The 22,135-nt window shown below is 49.0% G+C and overlaps 1 protein-coding gene across 2 annotated transcripts in view; it reads left to right on the plus strand.

The window, feature by feature from the left end:
* Positions 1–1,671: 1,671 nt before the first annotated feature.
* Positions 1,672–22,135, plus strand: part of COL15A1 (collagen type XV alpha 1 chain) — a 111,659-nt gene continuing 91,195 nt past the window's right edge. The window contains exons 1-3 of one of the 2 annotated variants that reach the window (XM_040238855.1): positions 1,672–1,795; positions 1,942–2,042; positions 2,123–2,208. In XM_040238855.1, coding sequence (XP_040094789.1) covers positions 2,032–2,042; positions 2,123–2,208 — 97 coding nt within the window. In that variant the 5' untranslated portion in view covers positions 1,672–1,795; positions 1,942–2,031. The remainder of the gene's footprint in view (positions 1,796–1,941; positions 2,043–2,122; positions 2,209–22,135) is intronic. The other variant, XM_040238861.1, reaches the window with a different exon arrangement.

Consider the following 22,135-nt stretch of genomic DNA (forward strand, 5'->3'; position numbering starts at 1 on the left):
GGCCCTCCCAGCTCTAGAGAGGCCTTGGCTGTTTTACCGCTCCCTCCTGCTTGCACCCGCAGACCCCCAGTCTGGGTTAACTTTGCTACTCTATTGAAGCCTCTCCCGCCTTCTCCAGGCCATGCTGAATTTTCTTTGTGTTTTGAAGACTGTGTGCATTAACCCCAGACCTGACCCCTCACATCTGCACAGCACTTTACAGGGGACAGAGCACTGCTGCATGCACGTGGTCTCACTGAGACTCAGTCACGCACTCACAGCACAACCATTACATCCATTTTATAGATGATGAAATAAAAAGTCAGATAAGGACAGGAGCTGCCCAGTGTGGGCCAGAACTGGACGGGAATCCAGGCTCCTGACTCCAGGCTTGAGCTGCCTTTGGAGCCCTTACTGCCTGTGTGGGTATCAACCCCTTCATGCCTGAGTGCTCCATAACTCCAGTGTGATTTTGCTCTTGAGGGTGGGGAAATGGGTCTAATCTTGTTGTTACAGACAGGTAGCATGACAGAGTGGTGAAGAGCATGGGTGTTGGCCAATGTCATGCACTAGTTTGGGCACTTTTTAGACCTCAGCTTCCTCATCTATGAAATGAGGATCACTGAAGTACCACCTATCCAGGACTGTTTCATGGACTGACCTTTGTGAGTAAAGCATTTAGCACAGGGCCTGGGACACAGTCAGCCCTCAATATATGTTAGCTACTATGTCCACCAGCATCCCATCTCTGCAGGGCCAACTCATATTACTGTCTCACTCGGCAGGTGGTGACTTGTCATCTAGAAATGAAAACCAGGAACTGACCACAGAGCCACAGCCCAGTGTGGCTACTTCGTACCCGAGGGAGAGAGGACCCTGTGCCTGCCTGGCTTCAGAACTGTCCAAGTCTCAGCTGATCTCAGCTGCATCTCCTCTCCCCCAAATATCGTACACTACTGGGCCTGGTGGTAATCATAATAAAGAGCCACCATTTGAGGGTTTAGCAAATGCCAGGCTATGCTCAGTGCATGTGGAACAGTCTACCCTCTGCTCCTCCTTCTCCTGTGAACTCTCCTGATAGCTTTTGGAGACAGACTGGTTCATCCTTCCCGAGTCATCACAGTGCCTGGAGTGGTATCGCACTTAAAAATTGTGTTCCTTCCCCTGTTTATTGGCATCTCCTATGGCCAGGTACTATTTTATACAGAGAACAAAACAGATGTGGATTCTTGCTCTCCCGGAGCTTATGTTCTGGTGGCGGGAGATGGTGGTGCAGGCAAGGCACAAAGAGGAGAAGCTTGGAATTTTAGATACATTTACATTTTTAAAATTAGGATTCTCTTTATTGCATTTATTTATATGTATCACTTATTCCCCCCTCCCACCCCCACCAAATGGGCCATTCCTGGGCGTTTAAGGGGGTTGCGAGTCAGGGGTGCAGGGCAGGGTCCAATCCAGCTGTGTGACCTTGGGACATTCCCTGCATCTCTCTGAGCCTCCAGGTTCTTCGTTGTCATTTAGGGAAATCACAGCGATTCCAGCCTCCCTTGGCTGGTGAGAAGATTCCATTGGCCCATGAAAAGGGAGTGTTTTGTCGGCCGGGCAGCCCGGACACCGATCGACTAGAGGGCGGGAGGGAGCTGCCCGCTGACCCAGACGAGCGCGGGCGCGGGGCTTTTCTTGGTTATCCAAGGCCGCCCGGGTGGAAGCTGCGGCTGGGGGGCGCGCATCCGTCGAGGGGGAAAGGGGCGTGGGCAGGCGGTAGTTGCAGCCAGGAGTCCCGGGGCTTGTGTGCGCCGCTGCGGCACTGCCCGAGGTGGGGCGCGGCGCGGCGCGCGCGGGAGCGCTGGGTGCGGCGGAGTCGGGTTTCAGAGCGCGGGTGACTCAGGACGCGGGCCGTGCTGGGATCCTGCCCGCCGCTGCCGCTGCCGCTGCCCCTGCCCAGCGCCGTCTTTGTTGCAGGCAGGAAGGACGAGCGGCCCGCGCGCAAAGTCCGTTGCGGTCTGCGGAGCTCGGCTGCCCGGTGCCCTCGGGGGCCCGCCGAACTGCGGGATGGCGCCCAGGTATGACTCGCTACCCCGCTCCCCAGCCCCCTGGCCCCTACTTCCCGCCTCACCTTTTCTCCCTCGACCACTTCTTGCAGGAGGGACGCACAGTGCTGGCGCCTGCTTTTGCTGCTTTCCATCTCCGCGCTTCTCCCCGGTGTCACTCGGACCCGCTCCGCGACAGGTAAGCAGCCCGGCCCGAGCGCTGCACCGGCAACCTCTGCGCCCCAGAATAGTTGGTCTCGGCGGCGGGAGCGGCTGCGGTGCGCGCCTCATTCCTGGACATAAAAGGGAGTCCTCGCCGCTCGGGGCGCACTGGCAGTTCGGCTGCGGCTTCCCCAGGCGGTGCAGGGGATTTGAGGGGTGAAAAATAGTCTCCGGCCGGCCGAAGCGGGTGGAGCAGTATCCTGGAACCGGAGGAGTCTGAGCTAGGCGCAGCCCTTTCAATCTTGGGCATAGAGGGACTTTGGAAGCCCAGTAACAGTGCCAGCGGTCTCCGCTGCAATAGTTCGCTCCAGCTCACCCAGCGCCGGCGCTCAGGTGGTGCGTGCTGGTTGGCTCACTGCAAGGGCAGATGTGATGACCCGTCTGTACACAGGTGCGGAAGCAGACCGCCACAACCTGGCGCTTTGCCGCGCAAGAAATAACGGGACCGAATTGCTCTGATACCTAACGTAAGCCTGAGTTACCTGGAGAGCCCCATCCATCGTGGGCAGTGACTGTGGATGATGGGAAGAGCTATAGGCTGGGGACCAGGGGATCTGGTACCTTCTGTTCCTGGGTCTCTCTTTCCCCACCAGGACCCAGAGGCGGTTGTATGAAAAGTAAGAATCTGAGTTAAAATAGTTTTGACCTAAGGTGTGTGGCTGGGTTAGGTGCCATTGGACAATGGATTTTACTACTCTGTGCCTCACTTTCCACATCTGGAAAAGGGGAATACTTAGACCACCTTTCCTCCTAGGGATGCTGTGAAAATTAAGAGATATTAGAAATACTATGCTTTCCACACCATGGCACGAAATAAGTGATGGAAACTGCAAGTTGATCCTTGCAGTAGCTGTTTTGGAAAGCATTGCAGGCATTTTTACAGCAGAGGATACTCAGGATGAGACAGGCTTTAGAAACTGTTCTGTGCAAAAGGCAGGACTTGGGCCCAGGTCTCTCGACTTTCTTTCCCTGCTCAGCCCTTTTTCCATGCAGTTTTGCAGGAGAACTACCGCTCTCCAAATAGTAGCCTCTGACTGCTTTTGGATTTAGGACATTAGTACACAGTCTCAACAGGAGTAAGTGTGCAGTGTGCAGGGAGACTGTGGTGGGGGAGACGACCTCTATCCCTTAGAACCGCCTCGCTAGCTGTGTTTAACTCTCTGTGTGCCAGAGGAAAGCTGGGACAGCCCAGACTGTGTCTCCTTGGGAGCAAGACTCAAAGGCCATGACAGCTTTTCCTGCCAGAGCGTCCAGCCTGGCATTTCTTACAGATCAAAGGGCAGCTGGAGCACAGTTTTGGCTTCTCAGCCCTGTGGCCCATGTCAGAACGTTGCAATTTTGCATGTGATATAGGGTACTGCCAACTCACTGGCAGAGGGCATCTTCAGATTCTGTGGTCTTTTGCGAACTTTGCTGTAACCCCATCCCCCCAATGGAGAAGGTTCTGGAGCTTCTCCTCCTGCATTTGTAGGCTGGCTCCCTCAATGCCAGGTCAGGGCTGTTTTTCTAACACAGAGGAAGTCCTGTAAATATCATAATGTAAAAAGGACCTGCCAGGAAGCCCTCAGGAGATGAAAAGGGCCTGGAGCGGGCCATTTGCAATTGATGGGTAATTGATGAATATTCAATGTCCCTCTGGGATTCTGGAGAGACTCTTCCTAGATGTGGAATATCCTCTACAAGTCAAATCTTGAATGAAGTTTATTGAGGCTAATGCTGGTAAACCACTTCATAGGTGTATATGAAACATTCATACTTCATTCACCCAGTCCTCACAATCACTCCAGGAGCTGGGTACTGGGACTGTGCTCAGACGAGGCAACAAGGTCCAAAGTCCCAAGGCTTTTCGGCTCCCGAGGGTTTCCTGGCCCATCCTGTTTAAAGAGACCCTTGTCAATGAGCCCCTTGTCCCCCACATCAACATTTTGTGTCTGATATCTTTCACTCAGCATGCTTTTGAGGTTCATTGATGTTGTAGCATGTATTTGTACTTCATTTTTTTATGACCGAATAATGTTCCATTGTATGGATATAGTGCAATTTGTTTATCCATTCTTCCGTTGATGGAGCCATTTGTGTTGTTTCAGCCTTTTGGCTGTTATGATTAGTGGTTTTGCGACATTTGGGTACAAGGACTTGAGTACTTGTTTTCAATTATTTTGGTTGTATACCCAACGGTGAAATTGCTGGGTTATATCATAATTCCACGCTTAAATTTTAGGGAACTCTTAAACTATTGTCCATAGTAGCTGAACCATTTCACATCCCCACCAGCAGTATACAAGAGTTCCAATTTTTTCTTTCCAACATTTGTTATTTTCTGCTTTTCAGGTTACAGCCATCTTAGTGGTAGCTTTTTGTGGTTTTGATTTGCATTTCCCTAATGAGTAATGATGTTGAGCATCTCTTCATGTGTTTCTTGGCCATTTGTGGGTCTTTTCTGGGAGAAACTCTGAATACTAATCAGGGCAAGTTTAGGATTTCCCGCTAATCCTCTGACTCTTGCTGGTGGCCAGCTGATGTGCTTTCCTGAGTGAGAGACAAGGGGATAAGAGTCACACCTAGGATTTTACATCACTGGCCTCCTGGCTTACCTGTGCTCTAGCCTGTAATGAGTTCCTGTTGTCCACATACCATCAGAGGTTGTGATGAATATGAATGATTGTAGTATTTTAATTACTGGCTAAATTTTTTATTTTCTCTAAAGTTGGGAATGCCTATGGCGGCATAAGGTCCTGCTTATATGTTTTACAGCAGATTGAAAACTGTTTTACAGCAGATTGAGGCTGAAAACCCCTGGCACACTGAACCACTCATAGCTCCCCATGTATATTTGGGATTCTGTAGTCTCCCTGACTGTGCACAAGATGTGAATGAATCTCCCTGTCAAGAGGACACTTCCTCACCCTGTTTCTCTTTAGGGTTTAATTCTACCTCCAAGCCTAAACAGCACCTCTTACAGGGAGCCTTCCCTGGGTCTCCCCAGCGGATCTTTCTCATCACTAAGCCACCGCAGCCCTTCATCTATCTTTCCAGCACCAGCCACTGTCCCACCCTGTGCTGACAATGTATTTATTTCACACTTTTTTCTATGAGAGCACCTTGAGGGTGTGGATCATGCCTTATTCATCCAGAATTTGCCACTTGGACCTTGGCCATTTCATCATTATGATAAATGTGCTGTTGGGAACATCTTTAGACAAATGGCCTTTGTTTTCCTTTAACTAGATTTCCCCAAACAGATTTGCCCATCAAATAACAGACTAGTTGGATAGTTCTTTATATATATTTAGATGGGTCTTTCTGAGATACAAATTGAATCATGTTGCTCCTTAGTTTAATTGCTCTTGCTGGGTGCTCTGTGCACCTAGGATGGAGTAATGCTTCTTGCCTCCAAGTCCCCATGTGTCCCACCTCTGTGTCTTTGCATGGGCCGGTACCTTTCTGAGAATACCTTTCCCCTTGTTCACCTAGCACTCCCTCATTCATCCTTTAGGACTCCTCTCTGGGAAGCCCTCCTATTCTACCAGGCATGTTGAGTGTCTGTCCTCTGGGCTAACACTATATGTCACCACCTCTCAGTCACTGGGCTTCCCAGGCTGGACCATGACCATTGATTATTCATCTGCCCCCGCTCCTACACATGGAGTTCTGTGAGCCAGGGACTAGGCCTTGCCCAGATTCTGAATCCCAAAACCTAGCACTGGGCCTGACACAGAGTAGGTGCTCAATGACTCAAAAAGGAAGGAATGGGCAGGTCCAGCCTGTGGTCTAGGGAGAATGCACCCATTTACCATGTCCTCTGCTGTGTCTAAGTCCTCCCCGTTTTTGCGCAGCTCTGCCAACTGTGGAGTGCCCATGGCTGAGTAATCAGGGCACGTTATAGGGCTTTTAGTTTTATTTAATGACTTTAATAACTAGTTAGGCTGGAATTTACCCTAATGTTACTTTGCTCTTTATCTTTTTTCCATTACATCTATTTGTGTAAACAATTTATTTTCTAGCTTATCCTGCTCATACCTGAAAGCCTCTATTTTGTCAAAAGCTGTGCATTTATCTTTCTCTGCTAGCTTAATATATGAGCTTATTTTCAAGTTTTCCTTGAATGTCCACAGCTTGATCCATTGAAAATGGACCGTTGATTAAATAGATTGCATAGAGTGTATGCTGAAGTTAGTTCTTTTCCAAACTGGTACCCAGGATTCCCTGAAATACTAATTAAAATGTAAACTATTTTTCCATCATAGCATTGCTTCTGGTTATCATAAAATTTTCCTTTTTATGATATGATTTTTTGTGTAATCTTTATACTATTCTTATGCATATGTGTTATTTTTTTTTTAATTCCACATGGTCCTGATAATTATTGTTTTGTAGTATGTCTTAAAATCTGGTAAGGGAAGTTACCCCTTCCTCCTTCACTAAATCATAAATCCTTAGTATAGACTGATTTATCACATAATTTTCTCATGATATGATTGGATACTGGGACTGTTGTGGTGGTGGTGGGTGGGTGAGGGTTATAAAAAGTGAGGTCATCTTACAATAAGATTCAGTTTAAGACCTTAATACTTGGTAAGGAGAACAGATAAGCTACTAAGACTTCAAAGTCAGAGGAGCAGGTTGTGGGGCCCGAGTTATTGCTGTTGATACAGAGCACAGTGTGCTGAGATGGGTCAGAGGTGTTGGGAGGGGCCCAGTTTGCTTACTGACGTCCTTCTTCCTCTCCTTTTCAAGAGAAAAAAAAGTACAGGGTTAGAGCAGAACCTGGAGAAGGCCCAGACCTCTTTCTGGGCAAGATCTAATGAGGCAACACGTGAGGCTTAGGTCACCTAGTAAGTACAACCCACTCCTTACCTCCAATCAGAATCAACTCAACTCAGCTCAACCTAATCCCAGTGTAATCCATTCCAAAATCTCACACTTGTTACATGCCTTGTTACATGGATGACTTAAAGAACTGGACAGGGCAGAAAATTGTTCTGAGGGCCTTCATGTCTCTCTTAAGTGAGCAGGACCCTTGATTTCAGGTGTTGGGGGAGCCCTTTTTCAGTTTGGAGAGCTTGGTTAGAATCTGGCCTGCAGAAAGCAGTGCTGCCTAGGTCTTTCCGGGAGTCACCCCTCCTGTCACTGAGTGCCTTAGATAGGGCCCAGCTTAAAAACCCGCTTCACCACTGGGAGGTCTTTGCAACCAATCTCCCAAAGTAAATGTCTGCTGAGGGCCTCAAAACTGTCAGTTCTGTTCTGTGTTCTAGCTACTACTATAGATTTCTGTCTTTCTCCTGTATTTCCTGGCTGCCTGCCCTCTCTAAGGCCCACTGGGGTGGGTGGCGACGTGACTAAAGAGCCACATGGGACCCTGTGCCCGTCCTGGAGGGACTCATAATCTAGTAGTAGAGGCCGAGGGGCAGCGGCTGGCTTGAATGCTATGGAACTTGTCCTGAGTGTCCTAGTGTGGATGCAAGCAAGCGTCTGCACCACTGAAGTGGAGGTGTCCATTTACACCAGAAGATGGGGGGGGGGTGGAGGGAGGTAAGCAAGCCTTGAAAGAAGAGATTTGTATTTTTCAATAACATTAAAATACTTTGATAATAAAAATAATAGTCACTGTACAAATCTAGGTTGAAAAACAAGGAGTTTTGAAAGGTCACATGTTATCTCATGACTCAGAGATAAACTCTGCTAACATTTGTGGACTGTTTTTCAAGTTTATTTTCCATGCCTAAATGTGCACATATGTTATAACGTGAATAGATCATTCTGTTCGTTGTATTTTGTTGCTTGACATTTTTTCCCTTAACTATTATCTAGACACTTCCTCTGGAGCATGGAATATTCTTCCCTAAATCCTTTGTAATTGACATAGTATTTCATTATGTGGATTTCCCATAATTAACCTAGGCCTCTTTTAATCCTTTAGGCTGTTTCCAGTTGTTCTTTCCATAAACACTGTTGTGATAACCCTAGTCTTCTTTTTTTTTAATTTTATTAATTTTTATTTATTTGTTTTGGCTGCACTGGGTCATCGTGGCTGCGTGGGCTTCTCTCTTGCTGTGGAGTGTGGGGGCTACTCTCTAGAGGCGGTGCTCGGACTTCTCACTGCAGTGGCTCCTCTTGTTGCAGAACGCAGGCTCTAGATGCACGGGTTTCAGTAGTTGGGGTTCCTGGACTCTAGAGCACACACTCAGTAGCTGTGGCATATGGAATTAGTTGCTCCGCAGCACGTGGGATTTTCCTGGACCAGAGACTGAACCTGTGTCTCCTGCATTGGCAGGCAGATTCTTTACCACTGAGCCACCAGGGAAGCCCGGTGATGACCCTATTCTTGTATCTCTGTATTTGACCTTTTCCGTAATTATTTCTTAGCACAAACTCCTAAAACTGTTGGGTCTGGTGCTTGCCCAATTTTTTCAAAGTCTTTCATTGTGTGTGTGTGTTTTTTTTTTTTTTGGAAAGGTGTACTAATTTATATTCCCTGCAATGGTGTAAGAGAATACCTGCCTAGCTTACTCCACTGTTGTCCACTGCTGCTATTTTTCTCACTGAAAGGAGAAAATGATAACAGGGCAATGGACAGTGCCCAGCAGTACTGCTCCAAATTGTCCTTAGTTGAATGGTGTTGAGGATTTCCTCCTCCTCCCTACCATTTGTTCATCAGTTTGGCATGGGCCTTGTGGCAGAGCTACAGGAGAAGAGGGTTCAGGTCACAAGGACTTTGGTGGTTCTCAACCCTGGCTGTACCTTAGACCCTGATGCCCAGTCCTCCCTACGTCCAGGGTTCTTAATTTGTCTGGGGTCTGGTCTTCTGCAGGTTTTAAAAGTTCTTAGTGTGATTCTGAAGTGAGGCCAGAGTTGAGAACAAGCAGTGCAGTCCAGTGACTTCCTTCCAAAGGTGACAGTCTGGAGTCCTAGAAACGGAAGGTCTTACCCGTGATTGTAACACAAATGAGAGGCAGAGCTGCCTCTGGACCCCAGCCAAGCTCTGGGAGCCCACACCCTGGGTTCAGATCTCAGTGCTGCTACTCCCTGTTCCCTCTCTTATTTTCCTTGTCTGTCAATTGGGACAATAATTCCTACTATGAGGAATAATGAGGGAAGCATGGGGCCTATAATTGGTACAGTTCAGTACCTCTTTCCTTCCTGTTCCCACATCTCTGTGAGTCCCTGGAGGGCAGGAACCCTACATTATTTATCCATGTTTCCTCAGCGTCTGACATGGCACCAAATGGACACAATGAGCATTTGAACACATTTATGAAAGAATCATTCAAAGCCTGGGACTGTGGAGATCTGAGTGAAAACCCAGCATTAGGAACCCTGGACCATAGCGGAGTCTGTGTGAACCTCCAGCTCTGCTGGAAGACCACCCACAGCCATTCACTGTGATGAGGGTGCTGCTGCTGCTGACGGTGGTGGAGGGGCCAAAGCAGGGTGGGAGCAGGGGCTGTGTATAACAGATACGTCAGGGATGAAGTACATTCCATGAAAGAAAATTGAAGGGATGCTTTTCCAGTCTTAAAAAGTTATAACCATTGCATTCTGTAGAACAGAGTCCAAAAGCAGGTGACAAACTCAACCTAAATCCATGAAGTTTCAACAGTGCCACACACTGTTGGGTCAGCCAGCTGCTTCTCCCCTTCCAGCTGTAGAGTCTTGGTGCTAGCTTGTCCTGTCTTTGTTTTAGGCAAGCAAGTGGGTCTCCCAGCCTCCATTCTCTCCACCTCCCCACTGTATTACAGCCTTAGGAGTCTTCTAGCTTCTTTCCACTTAGGTGTGACCCACCAACCAGCAGTATCAGCATCACCTGAGGACTTTGTGGAGCTGCAGACTCTCCAGTCCCGCTCACAGACTCTATGTATTAGAATCTGCATTTTAACAGGATCTTAACTAACTTTGAGCAGCAGTGTAAAACCAGCTTTTTACTATGTCACCCCCTGCTTTAGAACCTTTTGTCATCTTCCCAAGCTGACCAGCTGTGATAGGCAAAGTACTGGCCCTCCAAATATGTCCACGTCTTAATATTACCCCAGAAACTGTAAATATGTTAGGGTATCAGACAAAGGGGAATTAGAGTGCATATGGAGTTAATATTGATAATCATCTAACCTTCAAAAAAGGAGAGGACCCTGGGTTACTCAGGTGGGCCCAGTGTCATCACAAGTGTCCTTGGAAGTGGAAGAGGGAGGTGATGTGAGAAGCACATGACCTTCAGCAAATCAGTTGTATTTGCTCATGTTGAAGGTGGAGGAAGGGTTCATGAGCCAAGGAATACATGTAGCCTCTAGAACCTGGAAAAATCAAAAGAAAAAAAAAAAGATTTTTTCTTTAAAGCTTCCAGAAAGGAGCACGATCTGCTTAAGTTTGATCTAAGATATGTGTTGGACTTCTGACCTACAAAACAGGAAGGTATTGGTCAATTTGATAACACAGTATGGAAAAATCCAAACAAACTTTTTGGCCAACCCACTAATACATTTATGTTGATTTAAGTCACTTAATTTGCAGTAACTTGTTACAGCAGCCATAGAAAATGATTTTAACTCTCCTTATTATGGCATTTGAGACCCTCTGAAGTCCTCCCAGTACGCTGTTTTAGCCACATCTTCTGGAGTGTCCCTCCTCATAGCCTTATCTCAAACTGCACAGACCCTAGGGTGGCTGGAATGTTGGTAGGCATCCTGAGAGTCTGGCCTAATGTTATTCTCCCTCGTACCTCCAGCACCTAGCCCCATGCCTCGCTCTAGCAGGTACTTGGTCAATGCTTGTTAAATGAATAACCCAATGGAAGCCTGCTGTATTCTTTCAGATTGCCACCAGCCACACAGGGTCCCTAGTAGGCTGGAGGCAGATATGGCAACAGAGGGGCTCTGCTTCGATGTTCCCCTGCTCTTTTGTTTTGGGCAAATGGTCGGCTCTCTATGAGCCTCAGTTTCCATATCCTGTGAATAAAGGAGTTGGACTAGATGAACCCTAAATGCACTGTTAGCTGGAACTTTCTAGGATATCTGAGTTCACTTTGCCCAAACTTTGCGGCGGCTGTGGGAGGTGATTCAACTCAGCAGCTCACAGTCTGGTTCCCACCCTTCCCTGACATCCTTTTCCATGGGTCAGGGTACAGAACTGTGCCCAGTGGCTGTGTGTATTTGGTACAAAACGGCGACCACAGATTTTCTCCTTTCCTCTCGAGTTAAAATGTCAAATTACTCACTCTCTCACAGGACGAAAAAGGGAGGGAAAAAGAAACCATTTCTCACTGCAGAGTTTTTCCATGTGACACATTTTCTAATTTTATTTCAGGTTTAACTGTCTGGAGTAGGTGGTGCCATTTCAGCGTCTCCCCCTCCCCTTTTAGAATATGAGCTTCCAGTTGAAGTGGAATGGTTTTGCTTGTTTAACATTTGCCAGTGTGGGCTGCTGTCAAGCTGCAGCTGAATGTCTTTATTTTCTCTGCTGGAGGACGTGCTCTTAGGCGCACAGCGCTAAGCTAATAGGATTCCTGGGGTCTGGACCCTCTGTGGGGAGCTTGACCAAGTCACTTCCACTCTTGGACTCAGACACGTAATCTGCAAAGAGAGGGAAAGGCTGGGTCACTATAGAGACTGCATGGCCCACTGGAAGAACTGTTTGGTGGGCCCTGTTTCTAAGAGTAGTTTTGTGTGAAACTTTGTTGGAATCACGTGTACCTAAGTTTATATTTGCCATCAGTTTTGTCATCTCTGCACTGTCGCTGGCAGTGCATGGAATGACTGAGAAGTTTTCAGTGCCTGGGAAGAGTGTTGTGACTTTGTTTCAGAGAAATTGATTCTGCCCCTGCAAGGTCGGTTTCATCCAATCTCTTCCTTTCATTCCTTCACCCCACTGGGTCCAGGCCTGTGTCATGCTCAGTAAGGGACTGTCACGGCAGCTCCCTGTCCTGGCCAATAAGACCCCCCATCTCTCTGACCTCTAGTGCATCTTCTCACTGCAACCCGAGTGGCAGATGCCATCATGTCGCACCCCATGAGAACCCTTCCCTGCTTTCCATTACAGCACCTGAAATTCTACCCCAAACTCTTAGTAGAGTGCCTGGAACACTGTGAACCCTCAGTGAAAGGTAATGGCCATGGTGATGAGGTTCAAACTCAATGCTAACTGATGAGTTAAACTAACTGATGATCCCTAAACCTTCCTGTGGGCTCTTTCAGCATAGTTTGGACCTGGTTTCTTCCATCAGAATCACTTGTAAGTCCATCTCTCCAAGGATGGGGAGATCCAGGGCAATGCCATTCACTTTTGGAGTTCAGAGTCATTGACCTTGCAGCGGAGGTCAATAGCCATAATCCGATGTGGGAAAAATGAGATATAGTTAAGCATGGACTTTGCAAGTATGAATGAGTGAGTTGGATAGATTTAATGCCAAAATTTCTTGATGGTCATCCTGCCTGTCACAGCCTGGTAGGTTTTTCAGTCACTCATTTGTTTCCTCACTTTTATTTAATAAATATGTATTAGCTGTTTACTGTCTGCAAGGCAGTGTGCTACATCCTGGGTATAAAATGATGAACAGCATAGGCATGGCTCCCCACATTGTGGAGCCTAGACTCTAATGTGGGACACAGACACTAAACAAAGGGTTGTACAAAAAGCCCTAAATACCTATGAAGAGTAAAAAGAGGTATGGAGAAGTAGGGAGCTATGAGAGGCTTCCCAGGTGGCTCTAGTGGTAGAGAACTCGCCTGCCAGTGCAGCGTAGACATAAGAGATGCAGGTTTGATCCCTGGGTCAGAAAGATCCCCTGGAGGAGGGCATGGGTACTTTCCAACCCACTCCAGTATTCTTGCCTGGAGACTCCCTTGTTCAGAGGAGCCTGGCAGTCTGCAGTCCATGGAGTTGCAAAGAGTCGGACACGACTGAAGCAACTTAGCACACACATACAGAGGGAACTATGAGAGCACATTCGTGACCACTCTGATCTGTACTGTGGTGTCAGGAAACACTCCCCAAGTTATGACAATTAAGATCTGAGGTGTGACTAGATTTAGCCAGGAAAGGAGTGGGGCTGGTGGATTAAAAGAGAAGGAGAGTGTTCCAGGTAGATGCAACTGAATGAGGAGAAGATGGAAGCAGCCTCCTGGTGTGTGGCCTGAGCAGTTAACTCTCCAAGCCTAGTCAGGGATGGGACGGGATGGACGGGATGGGGCTGGAGTGTGTGTGTCCGGGAGCGGTCTCCAGTCTCCAGCATGAAAGCAGAGCCTCCGTCCAGTAGCTGCTTTCCTGACCCTGCTCTGGGCGAGCCTCTGGGCTTCTGCCATGCCTTGGGTCCTGCCCAGTGCTCATAGCCCTGGGTGAGGGCCTCTGGGTGCTCCTTCCTGCCCGGCTCTTGCCTCTACTTACCCAAGAGCTAATGGCTTCAGGGAGCAGCACAGGATCCCTCCTTTGTGTTGCCCAAGAGGCATGTTTGTGAGAGACTTGCAGTAAAATGATAGGGAAGCAGGGGTGAATGAGAGCCCAGAGCAGAGTCTCTGGTCCCACCTCGGCCAGCCAGAGCCTCCTAGGCCCACCCAGCTGCCCAGCAGAGAGGTCGGGAAGGTCACTGGGAAAGGCTTCTAAGAATTGCCCTCTGCAGTTAGTCTACAGTTAGTCTTGGCTCTGAAAAGCTTCTTCCTGTCTGAAATGAAGGGTTGGACCCGCCCTGAGGCTCATCCAGATATTATCTCTTCTGATTTCTCTCTCTGGTTGTCTGTGTTCAGAATGTGTATCCACAAGCACAATGCAGAATTCTCTTGCCAGGGGATGGAGAAGTCTCGGGAATAAATCAGGTGGGAAGTTTTTAGATGTTTTCACTTGGGGACCAAGTCCTTTAGAGATAGTGGCAGAAGAGTGATGCATTGCCCACTTCTGTCCTGGCTGTTCCTTCACAGACCTGCATCGCAAACAGGGTGTGCTCATGGTCCTTGGCTGTGTGACAGTGACGTGCAAAGCCACATTGTTTATTTCCGCATCCATTTTACCCAGTGGTTGGTAACTTGGGGAGTCCAGTGACAACTGGGAAGTAATTTAGAACATTTTAATACTGAACAGCCCACAGTTATTATGGAGTGGAGTGCAAAACTTAAGTGCTTTTAACAATACCACAGAAGACCTTAATTAAATTTCCAAGCTCTGAATGGGGGTGGGGCAGGCGGTGGGGCAGGGGGTGGAAACGGTGGCTCTTTGCCTAGACCCAGGCCCCAAGGTATACAGTCCCCTCTCCCTGCTGGTAGGTTGCTTTAGTGGAGATAATGTTATATATAGATTCGAGATCCCCAACTGGTGAGAGGCTTGAAATTATTGTAGTGGCTGCCAGAATCCATTCTTGTACAAACATTTCCTCCATCGATAGTTACCTAATGCATTTGTGTGTGGAAAAGGCTATGGATGTGTTTTTAGCTATTGATAAGATGGAAGTCATTATTCTCCATAGCTCTTGTACTACAACTTTCAGCTCCATGAGGGAGAAAACTTGTCTGTCACTGCTGGATCCCCAGTGCTTAGAACAGAGCTACCATACAGTAGGTGCTCAATAAATGCTAGTTGAATGAATAGATGTGTGTGTGTTGGTGGCTGTAAAAAGCTTCCCTCTCTCAGTCAGGAATTACCTTTCCAGGAATAAGCGTGTGGGGTGCATGAGCATGGGAAGGTTGGGTGGAATGTGAAAAATGCTGTTCATGCATATGCATGCGGGAGACTGGCCAGTCCCACTCAAGTTCAAGGTTTCTAAGAATCCTTTTGAAGGCAGCCTCCTACCCAGTGTGGTCTGTGCCCACAGCGGCTCCTTGTGGGAGAAGGCACAGATCACCGTTCATGCGCCTAGGGTAGCTGGGGATCCTAAGCTCCCTTCTTAGGGTCCACGTGTCCCTCAAACACCTCGCTCCCATCAAAACCCACTGGGGGCCTTGAGGACCCAGAAAATGTTGGGCTTTCAGGGTCCTCTATCTGGCTCTCCTAAATTACAGAGAGGGGGGTGGAGGCTCAGCAAGAACAAGGGACATGATGGGAGTCACACAGTTCAGCTATAAGGAGCTGGATCCAGAACTGGGCCTTCTGATGTCCAGGTGGCTGGCATCCCGCCACCCTCAAAGTCCCAGGTTTTGCTGCTGTGTCACCATAGACACGTTGTCCCATCGTCCTCAGGGATGGGGGAGGAAAGGTGGGGACGGGACTTCGCACATGCTGCGGGTCTCTTCTGTGCCTGGCAGCCTGTGGCTACAACTAAGCCTTGGAAACATGTGCTGCGCTTAGTCGCTCAGCTGTGTCCCACTCTTTGCGACCCCACGGACTGTAGCCCGCCAGGCTCCTCTGTCCATGGGATTCTCCAGGCAAGAATACTGGAGTGGGGTGCCATTCCCTTCTGCAGGGGATCTTCTCGACCCAGGAATTGAACCTGGATCTCCTGCATTGCGGGCAGATACTTTACCACCTGAGCCACCAGGGAAGCCCTTGGAAGCGTCAGATGGATTTCAAATCCCAGTTCTTCCATGTGTCAGCTGAGTGACTTGGGCAGATTGCTCAGAAGGAAGGCTGGATCCCTCATCTGGACAGGGGCTAGTCAAGGTCCTGCCTCTCGGGCTGTGAGGCACTCAGCGTAGAGCCTGAGATGGCAGGGCCTTGGTGGGTGAGGGCTCTCCCTGAAACCATGAACCTCACCCTGTACCTATAACAGCATCGCTGGGGAGCTCTTAAGACATACTGAGGCCTGGGCCTCACCCCCAGAGATCCTGACTCGGGTGGAGCTGGGTGTCAGTCTTCTAAAGCCCTCAAGTGGTTCTTCTAAAGCCCAGCTAGGAGCTCAGTGCTAGAGCATACATGCCATGAGGGCAGGGACATGTCTGTCCTGTTCACTCGTAAATCTTCCACAGTAGCAGTGCCAGGCATGTGGTGGTTGGTGCTTGAGAATATTTGTGAATGAATGAACAAGCAGATGAACAAGGCAAGCTTCCCTCTCTCAATCTACACTTACCTTTCAGGAATAACTGTGTAGGCTTGTGAGTTCAGCGTCTGACATTACCCTGTACCGCCACCCTGAGAACTGGCATTGTCATCTCTGTGTCCAGATAATGAAACTAAGGCTCAGAGAAGTACTGGCCCAAGGTCACCAGCTAGTAAGTGATGAGTTCTCTCTGGAATGGAATTCCATGTCCTTCTCTGCATCTGCTGGGCGAGGCTCAAGGCTCAAACTCCTGGGGTCTTCTGCCCAAGGTCACCTTCAGTTTCGGGTCTCCAGTTAGGGGCATCTCCTGGGTACGCAGCTTGGAAGGCCTCATTCCCTCTCCCGTTACTCCAGAAGTGCACAGGCTCTTCCTCCAGCTAACATTTGGGGGCCATCAAGCTGGACTTTCATCTAGATTGAACAAGAGTCAGCCTGTTTCAAAATATGACTTCAGGGTCACCATCTGTTCTGGCTGTTCCCTTAAACTCCAGTCCCATTTCAGAGCCACACAGGGCTCCAGCAGCCTGCAGAGAGCACATCTCGGCACAGGGGAGCAGGAGAACCTGTATAAAGCAGAGGTGTGCTTGATAACAGCTGTAGGACTAAGTTCTTATGTCATTCATTTCCCCCTACTCAGGGGCATCAAGTCGTTATATGTGTGGACCACAAACCCCCCCACCGCTATGTATCCATTCCCATATTGGGCACCTACTGTGTACCATACACTTCCCCATGCCTCACCTTCTTAGGGAAATGGGTGAGAGTAGCCTGGATGGTGGGAACATGATATGCTGGGCAAGTCACATTGTCAGTCTGGGCCTCAGTTTTCTCATCTCGGGGACACTGGACTGAAGTCCTTCCCAGCTCTGAAGGTCACTCCAACTCTCCAGGCCTCTATCAGCCTGGTCAGTGTAGGCAAGATTGCACAGTGCCTGCTGATGCCATGAGCTCATTCTGCTGGCTTCCTCCCTGCTCTGGCTAAAGTCACACAAGCTCATCTGTGGACGCCCTGGGCCATTCCCAGGGCAGCTTGATTTTGCCCAGGGCATAACATGCCAAGTGCTGAGAGGCTGCAGGAAAGTATGTCTCCTGCTGCTGCCAAAAGACCGCCTTCGCGCCGCATTCCAAATCACCCAATCCACCCTCTCCTTGGCAAGGGAAAGGAAGGGGCCTGACTGCCGGGGGCAGCAGCTCGAGGTGAAGTGGTGATACCTCCTAAAATGGTCAGCAGCAGCCTTCCTCAGAAACCTTTCAAGGCACCCCATAGCCTGCAGCATAAATTTTAGTCTCCTCAGCTTGACATTCAAGGCCCTCCCTAATCTGTTTCCAATCTCCCAAGTGAAAAAATGATTAAGAGTAGAAAGAGCTAGGAAGGACCTCAGATGACCCACACCTGGGCTGCAACCACCCCATTCCAGCTCTGTGGTCTTGATCTCCTTCAGCCTTGATCTGTTCATCTGCAAAATGGGAGAGCAATAGTCCCCACCTTATTGAATTGTCCTGAGAGTGAATAAACTGATGTTGGCTTTACACTTCTGAATCTGGCTTCGTAATTCTCTCCTTGCTGCTCTAATGGTGGAGGTTACCTGAGCGTCCCAGTGCTCCCATCCTCCAGGACCACTCACAAACCCCTGAGTTTCCTAACTCCATGGGTTTGCTTGTGCTCTGCTTGTTCCACTGTGTTCACCTGTGAAGAGTCCTCCGGTTCAGACACCTGTGTTGGGGCTCTGTGTGTTGATGTCTTGCCCCCTTTTCTAGGCTATTCGGGACCAGAGTCTTGAGTTTTCGTGATCTCTCAAAGTCCAGCCTAGGCCCGAGTCCAGAAGAGGGTGGCCACTGGGTACTGGTTGTGCACAATGCTGGAACCCTCGACTGGGACCAGGATAGATGGGGAGACAGGGAGGTCTGCTCCTGCCTTCCCTTCCAAGATCCCTCCTTTCCTTGTGGCTGCAGTCTCTCAGGGCGCACAATGTAAATTACAGCTAAATTGCTTGTGGTTAGCAACTCTGTAGGAGATTTCATGGACCATGTGGTATCTACCATGGGAAAAGAACTCAAATACCTAAGGACATGCCTCACTTAGAGACTTAGAAAGCTCCAGAATTACTCTTTCAAGCTCCTACCATCCCAATGATGCCCCTCCCACCTCAGTACCTTACATCAAGAGGCTGGGGTTGGGGGAGGGTGGGACATGGCAGCGAGGAGCAGGAGTCTTACCCTTCTTCCAGGACCACGAGGGCTGGCCTGTCCCATCCCATCTTGCCCAGTGGCCCCAGCTCATGCCCTAGCCCCCAGATAGGCAAGGAGCAGCCTCCCTGAGGTCTCCAGCCAAACCTCAAGAACCTTACAGTATATAACAAGAAGGGGAAGCATATGTGGTTCACAGTCCCTACCCAGACGCTTGTTTCAGAGAGAGAGGAGGTGGAGGCAGCTGGAATTCAGTCTGAAATCTAAGAGGCCAGTGTGCTTTAGAGCGGCACTCCCAGCTCAGTCGGTGGGTGAGAGCCAAGGCAGGCGTTTTTCAGAAGACTGGTCATTCTGTGCCCTCCTGCTTAAGGGTCAGCCAAAAGGATGGAAAATCGCAGCACTCAGAAAAGTTAACATCAGGCCTCTGTGTGGCTATTAAGATTACGTTGTACTTCAACAGTGGGATCAGCTGAGAGCTAGACTATTAAGTGCATATTGAGCTAAATGGTGCTGGTGGGATGACTGCGACAACAACTGGTGTTCATTAGAGTTCTTCGTAATTGATGACAAAGACTATTGATTTTATCTATTGATGAAAATAAATGTGATATGGCAAGACAGATACATGGTCACTCTGGTCCAGAATCCGTTAAGCTCGTTTATTCACTTACATGTGCACTAGTCATTCATTCATTCCTCCATCAATGCTCAATTCTTGCCTAACTCAGGCAAGCCCTGTGCTTGAAGGGTGGGGGTGAAATTGGGAGATATAAACATGAAACAGATGATGCCTGCTCGCCCAAGGGCTCACAGACTGGGGGGAAACATAGGCAAATAAACAGATAACAGAGTATTGAGGAACTGGACCTTCCTGGGAAATTTACCAAGGGAGGGTTTCTTGACAAGATTGGGTGGTTCATTTGTAGGCATTTAGAAAAAGTCAGCTCTGAGGCCTGGCTTCCCGTGTGGCTGGAGAGGAGTTCCCGGAGTCTTCGGGCCCCTTAAGCCCCGGGCAGGGCAAGGGGACAACTGGGAGGCAAGGGAAATAGCTGGTACTACCCCTCCTGGAAGGCGTGGGCTCCTCCTGCTTGGGACAGGCTTTCTCTGGAGGAGCAGCCCCCTTGGAGTCACAAGCTTCCTCTTGGCTGCAGAACCCTTGCTGACATGCCCAGTTCCCCTGGGCTGACCTCCCAAGCCTCTCTGCATCCTCAGACCACCAGCCTCCTTCCCGCAGCTGGGTTCACTTGGCTACTTCTCCCTGTCAGTGGGATCTAGTCACTCAGGGGACTCAGCCTCCCAGCAGCCTGTCTGGGAAGCAGCCCGTTTGCTGTGGCTGTGCTGTGATCCAAGGGAAGCCCCGTCTCAGCTGGGGCCCTGCCTAGCCCCGTGCCCAGGTCTCCGCCCCGACAGTGGACTTCTCTGCTGCTGGCTGCCTGCTCGTGTCTCCTGCTGGCCTCTGTGCAGGTCTTAGGCCTCTCCAGCTTCTGCTCAACAGCACAGTGTAGGGCAGTGGGTCTCACACTTGAGTGTGCACCATTACCTGCAGGGCTGGGTAAAACACAGGTCGCTGCTGCCTTCTTCCCTGCACAAGGTCTAATTCAGCAGGTCTGGAGAAGAGCCGGAACATTTGAATCTCTAGTAAGTTCCCAGGTGAGGCTGATACTGCTGGTCCAGGAACCGCACTTTGAGAATCATTGTTGTGGTTAAACAGGTAGGCTATGGAACATGGACCCAGGCTGGGTCCTCGTCTTGTCTCTGCCACTTACTAGCTCTGTGATCTCCTCCCTCTGCATCTCGGTCTATTCATAGAGAATATACAGGTAGAAACACCTTCCTCACTGACTCAGTCCAGGCACTGCACTCAGAATAAGACTGGTCATACAGTACAGTTCACTTCAGTCGCTCAGTCGTGTCCGACTCTTTGCAACCCCATGGACTGCAGCATGCCAGGCTTCCCTGTCCATTACCAACTCCCAGAGCTTACTCAAACCCATGTCCATCAAGTCAGTAAGGCCATCCAACCATCTCATCCTTTGTCATCCCTCCTGCCTTCAATCTTTCCCAGCATCAGGGTCTTTTCTAATGAGTCATTTCTTTGCATCAGGTGGCCAAAGTATTGGAGTTTCAGCTTCAGCATCAGTCCTTCTAGTGAGTATTCAGGACTGATTTCCTTTAGGATACTTGGCATACAGTAAGTAGTCAATGAATGCTTTAGGTTCCTTGTCCGTTGTAACAAACTACCACAAACTGGTAAAATTCTAGAGGCAAGAAGTCCAAAGTCAAGGTATCAGCAAGGCTGCACTGCCTGTGGAGGCTCTGGAGAATATTTCTTTGCCTCTTCCAGCTGTGAGGGCTGTCCACAGTCCTAGACTGCATCACTGTATCACTCCGGTCTCTGCCTTTGTCTTCTCTCTGTCAGATCTCCCCTTTGTCTCATAAGGACATGGGTTACTGGATTGAAGTTCCACTCAGGTAATCTAGGATCATCTCTTCATCTTGGGATCCTTAAGTATATCTTCAAAAGACCTTTATTCCAAATAAAGGCACATTCACAGGTTCCAGGCACCTATCATTTTAGAGGCCATCATTTAGGTCCTCTACAGTGAACACGGGCTATTATTATTATTATTTAGTTACTGTTTCTTCCAGCTGCTGCAGTTAGTCTGCCTTGGGGTCAGGAGGGGATGGAGTGGGAATGTTATACCAGTTTCTAAGTTCCAGCTCCCCTTGGTCAGCCCCATTTTATTCAAGCCATCTCCAGGCTGGGGCAGGAAATTCTGTTTTTGAAGTTACACTGGCCACGTTATAGCATTTCAGCATGTTCAAATTTCACTAATCTGAGAAAAATAGCACTCTCCTCCCCCAGACATCCAGTTTAGAGTCCTCTGTCCATTGTAGTTGTTCCTCATACCCGAGCAGGGTACACTTAAAGCATTTCCCCATGCAGACCCACACTTGACCCTCACTGCTACTAAGTTGAAGGAGATCATATCACCCCATATTGCAAGTGAGAAAATTGAGACCCAGAGGGAAAATTGCACAAACCTTCCTTTCCTGGCAATTATAGACAATAGTTCAGCGGGGAGAAAAGAAGGCTAATATCATTGACAGTGACTGCAGTAACAACACCCACTGTGCTGTGTAAAACGTATGCTTTGCTAGGCCCTCTGCTTAGTATTTTATGTCTATTTCTCAAAACTCTCTGCTGAAGCAGGTGGCATTACTCCTGTGTTATGGGTGTAGACTCCGAGGCTCAGAGAGATGAAGTGCCGTGTCCAAAGATGCACAGCTTTTAAGTGATGAACTGGGACTTGAAGCCAGAGCTGGCTGAGACTTTCTCCCCATTGCTGTGCTGCTTGGAGGTTCTTTTCCAGTTTGAAAGATAAGTCAGAGCAGCCAAGATGGGAGAAGTGGCTCTCCAGGTCCCTCCCCAGATCTGCTCAGGAGATGAAGCTCGTGAGAGACTGTCTCTCTCTGGTGCTGAATGTTGATGCTCAGAGAGGTGGGGCGGGGCAGCAGGGCAGTGGGAATAGAGAGGCAGATGGGCCCAAGGTCACTGAGGGCTGGGACGGTCAGGGTGTGCTCCCTGGAGTGGGGCACCTTGGCTTGAAGTGACATTCCTGGGCAGCAGAGGGAGACTCAGCTCCTTGCCCAGGCAGATGGGAGTTTAGAATTGCTAGTTCTGAGCCCTGATAACTGTGTGCCCTTGGGCAAGTTATGGAACTTCTGTGTGCCTCTGTTACCTCATCTGTTGACTGAGAACAGTAAG

Source organism: Oryx dammah, unplaced genomic scaffold (assembly GCF_014754425.2).
Source record: "Oryx dammah isolate SB20612 unplaced genomic scaffold, SCBI_Odam_1.1 HiC_scaffold_1, whole genome shotgun sequence".
Lineage (NCBI taxonomy): Eukaryota > Metazoa > Chordata > Mammalia > Artiodactyla > Bovidae > Oryx > Oryx dammah.